The 11,415-nt window shown below is 37.4% G+C and overlaps 1 protein-coding gene across 1 annotated transcript; it reads left to right on the top strand.

Annotated features, from left to right (window-relative positions):
* Positions 1–2,760: 2,760 nt before the first annotated feature.
* On the top strand, positions 2,761–10,960 carry LOC147394028 (uncharacterized). Its single transcript, XM_086454774.1, has 4 exons — positions 2,761–3,301; positions 3,974–4,147; positions 4,230–4,315; positions 5,723–10,960. Exon 4 carries the CDS (start codon positions 6,298–6,300, stop codon positions 7,540–7,542), a length of 1,245 nt encoding a protein of 414 aa, XP_086310900.1. The 5' UTR covers positions 2,761–3,301; positions 3,974–4,147; positions 4,230–4,315; positions 5,723–6,297; the 3' UTR covers positions 7,543–10,960.
* Positions 10,961–11,415: the final 455 nt, after the last annotated feature.

Genomic DNA, 11,415 nt, shown 5'->3' with positions numbered 1-11,415 from the left:
AAGTTTGCACTTGATCAAGCACATATTTGACTCTATAGCATGTGATAAAAAACCATACAGCCTGTATGTGCGAGACATGAAAAATAATTATTTTATATCAAGAATACAAAATCCAGTTGCCTTGACTAAGTTTCAATTATATCTATATTTTGAAAATATCAGATAACTATCATCAATGACAAGTTAATGTGATGGGCGATTCACATTAACCATCTTGTCTGAATGCCTATGCGATTGTGACCACTTGGCAAAGTTATCTCAAACTCATATGAGTCAAAGTGGTGGACGACACATTGCCCATGTCACTTGATTGATTATGAGATCATATCACTCACTCGAGTCATCTCTATCTCAAATAAGTTTCAAATCCATGCCCGATCATGTAAAAAGGATCTTAAATTGAGTACATATATCATGTTATATGGATCCAACTCACTATCCAGGATTAACGTTTTGATACTTAGAGTTGCTATTGGCTCCCAACTTTTACATATTACACCACAATTAAATAAAGAAAATAGAAATCTTCCCAAAAATATACCTAACTTATATCCAAATTCTGGTTTCAGTACACCGTTCATTTTAATTGTCAAAACATACTGTCGACAATAAATTTCTACGGATCTACCTTGAGATCCGTGAAAAATGATTGTAAATGATTTTATTAATTTTTTGATGAAAAGTGGATACAGATCTCAGTGTTTCCTCTAATTAACAGTCAAATACAAAATAGTGATGACGACGTATGTAGCTTTTCTTCTCTCCGAGCTTCGCGCTTTATCGATTGAGAAGGATGTTTTGACATTGGCTTTGCTTTGTGCTTGATCTTCTGTAGAGGCTTCTGTAGATTTTCTTCTCTTTGAGCTTCGCGCTTTATCGATTGAGAAGGTTTCTTTTGACTTCCAGAGAAGGGCTTTATGCTTGAACTTCTCTTTAGTCGGAATCCGGATCTCTAAAAAACTTTTGCTTTGTCTCTAGAGGAGGGCTTGAGAGCTTCTTCCTTTTTAGAGGGAAAGCTTTTGTCTTCTGAGAGAAAGTGATCCAGATCCCCTCTCAATGAGAAAGGCTCTTGTATTTATAGACTTAAAGGTAATTTAACTTTCCAATTGTACCCCAACTTAAAGAGGTTTAATTGATTTGTTTAAAAGGCTAAATTTGTCCAAATCCAATTTTAAGGATTTTATGGGTTATTATTGGGCCAAACTTATTTATTTGGATATAAGGCCCAATACTTAATGTGTGGATCACTTGAATTTATTGGATCATGGGCTTTATCTGCGAAAACCCAAATTCAAACATATGAAGCTCGTCCCGATTAATAGATCCCCAATTTAGACTTATGGGCCTAACTGTGAGGTTAAGGACTTTATTTTGACTTATAAAATTTATGAGGGCCTCTTTAAAATTTTGATGCCCACAAATGCCCCCTCAAGGATATGTTGTTGGATGTGTGGTTGGCGATAATGTGTCCTTGAACATTTTCTAAGGAGTGTGGACACTTTGGTGGAGACGGACGTTGTTTTTTTTTTTTTGGGCACTTTTGTTTTCAAATTGGATGGAACCTCAAGACCTCCTGATTTTGTTAATGCCTTTATCTTCCAAACTTAGAATGCCCGAATTTGAAGTGGACAACCCATTTCGAATTTTTTATTTTTTTATTTTTTTTATAAAACTCTTCTTGTGGTATTTTAAAATTATTTCAAGCCTCTATATTTTTACCAAAATCTTAAACACATCCTTGGCAATGCCACGTGTAATCCAATGGAAAGGATTCCTTCCAAATTTTGGATCCCTTGCATTTTTGCTAAGATCCGAAACACGTCTTTGGAAATGCCACGTGTAATTCAATGGAGAGGAGTCCTTCCAAAGTTTTGGAGCCCTTGCATTTTTGCTAAGATCCGAAACTCATTTTTTTTTAAACCCCTTAAAATAGTGAAACTCATATATTTGTTGTAGGTGTACTTGGGCTGCATAGGATCATGCTCTCAAAAAATATCTTAACTCAAAGTTGGTGTACCTGAGTTATATAGGATTAGACCTTCCAAAATATCTAAAACCCAAGGCTTGTGTATATGAGTTGTATAAGATCAAACCCCCCAAAATATCCATCAACTCATATTCTGTTGTGGTTGAGATGCATACTCAAGGTTTTATATGTTTGAGATGTATGTCATCAAAACATCTTCTCTTTGTTGTACACAATATATCCTTGCCCCTTAGCTTCAACCAAAACTCTTCAAAAGAGTTCCCACAGTGCACGATAGCTTTGATTTAAAAATATTTACTTCAACTAAGAATTTAAAAGGTCAAAGTCAATTCAGATTTTGTACTTTCAAATCTTGAGATACCTAACATGTCGTTTCAATGAAAGCTTGCTATGGTAATTGAAGGTAAAACCAGATCGGTATTGATGGTGGTGCAATCTTCAAACAATGAATTGATGCATGAAATTGAATAGTTGAAAACATCTGCACAAGGTATTACCAACTATAACTTATGGACAACAAACTTCAATGGTGATGCAACAGGTTCACGATCCGATTGGTGATGTCCACAAAGAACAATATCCAAACAGTAAGTAAATCACCTCTTTCTTTTTTATTATTATTATTATTATTTTTTTAAAGAAAACCAACTTCTCTTGATCTTACTGTGGTACAGAAATGCACTAAACTATCTTATTGGGCCCCCTTTTTTTTTAATTTGTTGTTCTTACACCTTAGTGTTATTAGGCTCAATAGCCATGGACCAAACCTTAAAACAGCCACATTTGGTCCTGGGCTTGGCTGTAGCAAATAACGCTGAATATAGGTTGGGCTTCAATCAATTAATGTTTGGGGTGTCAAAATAGAGTTGGAGTCTAAGAAGTAAAACATTGGGGTGCCGATATGAGTTGTATCCAAATTAGAATCCAAATCTTCCAGTGCTTCTCTTCGTTCCTAGATTTCAGCGATAGAAGGGGGTTTTGTGAATTTCGATCTGAACCATTCGACGACCCTCATCTCTCTTGCTTTCTTTTCTCTTCTTCTTCTTCACGTCTCTGCCCCACAACCGTGTCCAAGAAGAACTCATTCTTCTACAAATAGATCCAACGAGTTTGGATGAGGTTCTTTCAATCCTTCTCAAACTCTAATAGCCGATTTCAAGAAGGATTTTCCTCCTATAAACAGAGCACACATCTGCTACTGACGATGGTTGATTCTTGAAGAGACTTGCAGCATCACATCGGTTTTTGGAGTATTGATTTTTTGAAGAGATCTTGCAGCAACACGTTGATTCTTGGACCACTATGTGCCCACAGGTAACCTCTATTCCTTCTCCTTCTTCTTCTTTAAAAATTTTTTGTTTCTTTTTTTTATGTGCCCAAAACAGGGACTGCGGCCTCTACCCACAAACGAACCGTCTGGGTTCGTTTAAATCTGATCCAAACCAAGTATAAGCGTCCGTAGACCGTAAGTTGAGGACGCTATTCAATCTATGCTGAAGAAACGTTTGATGGAATGTTCTTTTTTGAGTTTGACTGATTCAAATTTTGGGGCTAATTTCGATTTTGGGGCTGTTCTTGATTGAGTAACCTCAATGTTAATCGGGTCTGGTTGAGTGGACTCACAATAGGCCGCAAATCATTATTATTATTATTTATTTTTTTTTTGGAACTTCATCTGATCAGGAGATTTATTCCATTAGAAATCTCTAAGATCGATTCCTAATTTAGATAAATCTTCTTGGATTTAAAATTCTTCATCGATCTAGAATCGGAATCTTCGATTAGATTTTTCTTCCGATTAAACAGAGTTGAAAAGAAATTTGGACTTCAATTTCCTTATTGATAGAACGCACCAACAAGAGTTTTTTTTTTCGAAATATTTAATTTGACATTTCACATCTCATTGAGTAGGGTTCTATTTTCTTATAAATAGAACACAAGTTGTTGTAAAAGGTTTGTCTTCTCTTATTTCTGTTTTTTTTTTAGCACACACATCTATCCTTTCTTAGAGAATCACATAGTGGAGGCTGCCCATAGACCCTTTCATCAACATATTTTGGATGCGATCTTTTGCACTAGCACTCCTTAAAGAGGTAGTCGATATCGTTATTAATATCAAAGCAGCAGAATTCACCGTTGATCTTCTAAGTTGTGTACAAGGTAATCTCTTTATTATGAAATTTCCCATTTTTTTTTCAAAACTTGTGAATGAATTTCATTGGAACTTCTCTTTCTTTTACAGATCCAGGATTACCAATAATATTGATATAAAGATCTTATTCTTTTGGGTTGATTGCAGCTTGACTACAGCTTCAAAACCACAGGAAGGTATGGGCATTAATTTTTTTTTTCCTTCTCTATTTTTTTTTTTGAACTTTGTCACCTTCACATTTCTTTTCTTATGAATTGTAACCAGAATTACAAATTGAGAACTTATAACCCTTATTAGTCAACTTTTAGAACATTTACCTGTTAATCTACTTAACGGTGGCCAATGTTAAATTGTTAAAAGTATTGCGTGATAAACGATGTACATGTAGAAGAACCATGCGACGAACCATTTGTCCAGTTAGTTGGTTGACCTCTAAAGCAACTATTTATCAGTAATGCTTAGGAGTGGATGACGTCCACTGACTTGTAGAATTACGGGACACAAGATTTATGCACGTAGAAGATCCATGCGACGAACTATTTGTCTAGCTAGTTGGCTAACCTCTAAAATAACTGTTTATCAGTAATGTTTAAGAGTTGATGACATCAACTGGCTGACAAACGTCAACTGGTTAAAAGAATTACAGTACGCAAGCTTTATGCACGTAGAAGATCCATGCGACGAACTATTTGTCCAGCTAGTTGACTAACCTCTAAAGCAACTGTCTATCAGTAATGTTTAAGAGTGGATGACATCAACTGGTTGACAAACGTCAATTGACTAAAAAGAATCATGGTACGCAAGCTTTATGCACATAGAAGATCCATGCGACGAATTATTTGTCCAACTAGTTGACTAACTTTCTAAAGCAACTGTTTATCAATAATGCTTAGAAGTAGATGACGTCAACTGGCTAAAAGAATCACGGTACGCAAGCTTTATGCACGTAGAAGATCCATGCGACAAATTATTTGTCCAGCTAGTTGACTAGCCTCTAAAGTAACTGTTTATCAGTAACGCTTAGGAGTGGATGACATCAACTGGCTGACAAATGTCAACTGACTAAAAGAATCACGGTACGCAAGCTTTATGCACATAGAAGATCAATGCGACGAATTATTTGTCCAACTAGTTGACTAACTTTTTAAAGTAACTATTTATCAGTAATGCTTAGAAGTGGATGACGTCAACTGGCTAAAAGAATCACAGTACGTAAGCTTTATGCACGTAGAAGAACCATGCTATGAATTATTTGTCCAGCTAGTTGACTAACCTCTAAAGCAATTGTTTATCAGTAACGCTTGGGAGTGGATGACATCAACTGACTGACAAACGTCAATTGGCTAAAAGAATCACAACGTCAATTGGTTGACAAACATTAACTGGTTAGAAAACCATGCGACGAATCATTTGTCCAGCTAGTTGGCCAATCTTTAAAACCAGAGCATTATTGAGCATGATGATTTCTTTTTTTTTATTCATACTCTTATGTATCTCTAAGCAATGCGACTCTAATATTTAACGAGACATGCTACTTTTTTCTTTTCTTTAATAAGTATATTTGGTTTCCTTTTTTTTTTCAGAGATGGCTAGAGACATTCTTTCCAAAGGTTTAAAGAATAAGAACCGTTCCAAACAGAACTTACCGTGTGAAGGTTGGGTAGATGATTCTGTAGATCCTTCTCAAAAGGGAAAATGACTTTGTTTTTCCCATGTTATGATAGCCGATCATTCAAGAAGAGGGAACATTTCATCTGTAGAACTAAAGCTTGTTGTGCACACACTGATGATTGGTCCTTTGAAGGCGCAAGATACAGAAAGGGACACATCACTTGATATGACAGCTTTAAGTGAATATCCTCCAACAGCTGACTTACTCCCTGGAGATGAGATTGATACAGAGCGTCAGCCATCTTTATGTCATCCTCCACATCATGATCGAACTCGTAATTGTCCACAGGCTGTTTTAGCACAGAAAATTATGCAATATTTCACTCGATGGGATTCAGATATTGAACCTCAAGGCGACATTTGATATCTTAGTGGTTTTTGGGACTGGAGCTTAGATGTGAGCCATACCCTACTAAGTAGAAAGTCGACAACTTTCCTTAGTGAAGCTATTTTTACAACTAGTAAGGAGTATAGTCGTCCTAATGGCATGTATCAAGCTTTATATGAGTTTTGGTGTCCCGAGACTAATACTTTTGTTACGGGTCGTGGGGATGTTGGCATTTCTTTATGGAAAATGCAAAAGATTTTTGGACTTTCTATCACGAGTGAGTATTATGAAGAGGTGGTGCCTAGTTTTGATGAACTCATGGCTTGCAACGGTGTTCTAGGTCATCCTCTTTCTTGCCAGTATCTGTTCAAGGCGTATGTTTTACTGATTTTTGAAAAGGGGAGTGATTGTGTTAGCCATAGTGAATGGCTTGATTTTTGGTACACCAAAGCTGAACGAATTTCTAATCCTCGTCTGACGGTAGAGTATAAGGAAAGGGCAAAATCATTTTACTTTGATCGTAGTGACCGTCAGCATCCCAAAACAAAATTACGAAAACCTTTTTCTTCTCTAGTTACTTTGGCTAAAGGAGGTCGTAAAGAGAGAGAAAATCCATTTATCAGGCTCGATTTTCTTACGAATCAGAATGTTGAAGATGAAACTATGACAGCTGCATACCTCTCCTTGTGGTTGTGTCATTTTGTTCTTCCTTGTGAGAATGGTGATCTTATTCGTCCAGGCATTTTCAAGGTAGCAACATTGATGGCCCGAGGTACTACGTTTAGCTTGGTACCTCCATTTCTGTGTTGTTTGTACAAAGGTCTAACTCAAACCTATTGGGATATGAAAACACATAAAGTTGTAGGTGCTTCCACGAGTTATTGTCCCCTTCATTACTTGTTTGGGCGGGTTGAACTTCATTTTCCTCGGGGAGTATTTGGCAGCATTGATGCTGACTTTGGACCTCCGTATTTAGTTCGCACAGCTGGTATTTCTAACTCATACTTTTATTGGGAAGATAGTGCTAAAGATGCGAGGGATCTGATCATCACCATAGATTATAGTGATTTTAAATGGCATCGTGAGGAGATTTGGCCACCAAAAGGTTATAAAAGGATGCGGATTGATGATGATGATGATCCTTCTGAAGTTCAAGCTTTCATGATAAACTATCGTCCTGGATTTGTTATGTTTCGATATGGTGATGTTTGTGAGGTGGAAATGTATAATCCTCACAGGTTTGCTCGTCAACGAGGCTTTCGTCAACGTATCCCTGGAACTCCGATTCCTTTCACAAGATCTATAGATGGGATAGAGTTATATAGTTTATGGTTGTCTTTGACTCAGACCAAAAGTCGAGTCAACTTTTTTATTCCTCCAAAAGTACAAGACATGAATCGGTAATTTGATAAGAATTATAGGGATTGGTGGGTTCAAGATATAGTATCTCACTTGGATGCCCTTGATTTCTGTCTTCTTGAAGATAGCGTCTCCGTTCCGAACTTTAATTTTGATGAAAGAAAATGAGTTAAAGATCGTGAGGCACGTCGTACTTTGCTTGCCACGCAAAAACCTTCTCGAAAAAGAAGAATAGAATACACACGCATTGATGATATGTAAAATATCATTACAGAGCCTAGATTGAAATTTCGTTTCAAAAAAATACTACCAACTCCAGTGACTACTCAGACGAAACAGGCCAACATTGTTGGGGTAGATGTAGAACAAGCTATTCATAGATCAAGTCCCGTGGATTCTTTGAAGCATGTTACTCATATTGAGCCTAAAGATACGAGTGTGACTCTAGATGAGAAATAAGCTAAAGCTGAGAATGATGTGTCTCCTAGGAAAGGTAATTTTACACACTTTTTTTCTTTTCATAGAAATTTTCATTTTTTTAAAAATCTTTTGTGATTTAATTGTTCTTGCAGAATCATCAACCAATATATACTTCATTGCCGATTTGTTCGCCTTAGAAGATTTTCCAACCCTCCCTATTTTCTCGGGTATGGGAGATGTTTGGAATGTCAGTCATCTTAGTAGAGGGCTTTCGAAATTAGTTGATACTAAAGACCCCTCAAAGAGTGATGGAGATGAAATTTCTTCATGTCCCCGTCAAAATTCTCGTGACACTCTATCAACTTCAACTACACATACGGCTCCTACCATATTGGTTTTACCTACTTCTAATAAGTTGGTAGATTCATCTGTGATTGTTCTAAAGTCACGTGGATTGTTTACTATTTCTACCCAAACTCGACAAGCTTCTTTGCATGATAGTGACATCGACTTATGCATTCAACAAGCATTACATAGAGCTCGTGATGAATTCCTTCGATCTAGAGTTGAGTTGATGCTCAATATTGGTTTTTCCAACCTAAGAGAATGGTAATCACTTCATATGCCTGCCATCATCTCTTCTCTTAAGAATGCTTTCAGAACTGATCCTATGCCTTTTGCTAACTTCTTCGAATCACTTATAACTAGAGTAGAAGCGTATCTTTCAAGACGAGAGAAGACTTTATCATCTTTGTCAGCAGATGATAGGGATCTTCAGCTATCTGTCTTATATCAGGAAGCTCAACTAAAACGTCAATCAGTGGATAGTTTACGTACGCAACTGACTGAAGTTAAAGATAAAGAAGTTGAATTGATTAAACGAGAAGTTGAAATAGAAATCGACTTGACTCAGATCAAAGAAATGCTATCACAAGTCACTGCTTCTAAAGAATATCTTAATACTCAAGCTCAGGAAGAAGAGGTGGCTCTACTTACTGTTAAAGCGGAGTGTACTCGCTTATCTAATGCTCCAATCATTGATGATGATGAAATAGCTGCTTGCGAAGCCGAGAGAGAGTCTTTGAAGAAGAAGTTTTGGAACCTTACTTCTTTATATTAAGTTTATTTTTTTATTTTTTTACTGTATAGGACTTAGAAAATTGTAACATTGTTTATTTAATTTGAAATCAATAAAATTCCCCATCTTTCCTTATACAAGTATCTTTTTTTTTTGATGTAGTTGAACCTGAAGTAACTTTACAGGCTGCCTACGTACCCAAAAACGGGATGAAACCATAACGTAGTTCAGATGGATAATGCTTTAAGTTTTGCCTAGATTGCCCTATCGGGTTTTCAATCTAGCGAGCTTCAATTTTTTTTTTGGACTGTTCACAGTTTTAACTCATGCGGGTCAGGAATATCATGTAGTTTAACCTCGTACGATAATGAGCATTATTAGACAGTTTAGGCTCGTACCAAGGAACATTGTCAAATAGTTTAGGCTCGTGCTGAGGAGCATTGTCAAACAGTTTAGGCTCGTGCTGGGGAGCAAGATTCTTTCAAGCATAGTATCGTTTGAGAAATTTCTCGTTGATTGGATCAAGACGTAATCCTTTTGGTGTTACAAGAAGATATGCACCATTAGTGTATACTTCTTTCACTACATGAGGCCCATCCCATTTTGGATAAAACTTCTTTCCAGAACGGTGTGAGAGGATGATTGGTTGTTGTACAGCAAGAACTAAATCGCCAACTTGAAAAGAACGTGGTCAAACTTTCTTATTGAATGCACGTGACAGACGGGCTTGATAACATTCTTAGCCGTTGTTGTGCTTCCAATCTTTTTTTCGTCCAATGCTTCAAATTCAACCAGACGTAACTTAGCATTCTCATCGCAGGTCAAACCTTCTTAGATGGCAATCCTTAAGGAAGGTATTTGCCGTTCCAATAGGAGAACAGCTTCAACTCCATAAACCAATGAATAAGGTGTGGCTTGTGTGGAGGTGCGGTATGAGGTTCTGTATGCCCATAATGCTTCTCCAATTTGTTCATGCCAATCTTTTTTAGATTTTGAGACAACCTTCTCAAGAAGCTTGTAAAGAGTTTTGTTGAAGGCTTCGGCGAGTCTATTTGCTGCAGCGTTGTACATTGTAGAACATCTCTGCTTAATGTTAAACTTCATGCAGAATTGATCCATCAGCATATTACTAAAAGATTTCCCATTATCTGTCATGATATATCGTGGAATGTCGTAACGGAAGACGATATTATTTTTGATGAAATCAACTACCGTTTCTTTCTTGACCTCTCGAAGGGGAACCGCTTCAGCCCACTTAGAAAAGTGATCTGTTGCAGCGAGAATATAGAGTTGTTGCCTTGAAGATTTTGGAACTGGTCCAACGATATCAAGTCCCCACCCGTCAAAGGGCCAAGATGCTATTGTAGGATGTAATGGCTCTGGTGGTTGACGAATGTAAGCCCCATGAAATTGACAAGCTTTACACCTCTTTGCATGGTCTAAAGAATCTTTTACCATAGTAGGCCAGTAAAATCCCATCCTCTTCAGACTATGATGGAGTTTCGGCCCTGATTGATGTAAACCGCACACTCTAGAGTGCGCTTCTTCCAAAACATCTTGAATTTCATTATCTCCGAGACATCTCATCAAGATATCGTCGAAAGAGCGACGATATAACTTATCATTAAAATATAAAAATCGAGGTGTCCTACGACATATTTCGATTTTATGCTTTAGGTCGTCTGGCAGCTTTCCATGTTGTAGATAGTTGATAAGTGGCTATCTCCAATCTGTGACTTCGGCTATTTCGACAGTGTTTGCTTCATGCAATTCACCATTTTCCTCTATCAAAGGAGGTATTACCTACATATGGCAGATAAGGATACTCATTGTCTCTTCTTCTAGCATAGCCAAACTTGCAGCAAGACTAGCTAAAGCGTCAGCCTGCTTGTTTTCGGCTCTTGGTATGTGTTTGATGATGATGTCTTCAAATTGACTTAGAAGTTGTGTAGCATACTGGTGATAAGGTACCAACTCATATTTTCGAACGTCATACTTGAAAGCGCCCTCGATCCGCGGGGTGCGCGGATCCGCTTTTGACCCTTGAGGTTTGGGAGTCGCCACCTAGTTATTACGGTCTAGGAACCAATTTGACCCTACAATGGATAAAAAGAACTAATCTACTATAGAAATCTGAATCCGGGGATCATGTTACGGGGTGGGAAGGTGTTAGGCACCAACCCCGCCCAACCAATGCCGGTCTCTACTTATCCCAAATATAACTACATCGCTAATGATAAAACCTAGATTAAAAAAATAATATAAAAAAACCTTACCTTCGATCTGCAAAAGTACTATTCCCTCAGATCTGAAAAACAGTTCCTTGTACCGTACTCCTTGCTTCATTTTGTCTCCGGATCTGATTTCTGATCTCCGAGGCAAGGTGTCTCCTTCTTGGATCTGGATGCTTTGAATTTGTG

This window comes from Akebia trifoliata, chromosome 9 (genome assembly GCF_017979445.1).
Source record: "Akebia trifoliata isolate Shusen 1 chromosome 9, ASM1797944v1, whole genome shotgun sequence".
Taxonomy (NCBI): Eukaryota; Viridiplantae; Streptophyta; class Magnoliopsida; order Ranunculales; family Lardizabalaceae; genus Akebia; species Akebia trifoliata.
Note: the sequence above shows the minus strand (reverse complement) of the source record. Positions and strands in the feature narration are given on the sequence as shown.

Coding starts and splice junctions, on each gene's coding strand:
- LOC147394028 (XM_086454774.1), top strand. CDS start 6,298: ATGTATCAAGCTTTATATGAGTTTTGGTGTCCCGAGACTAATACTTTT.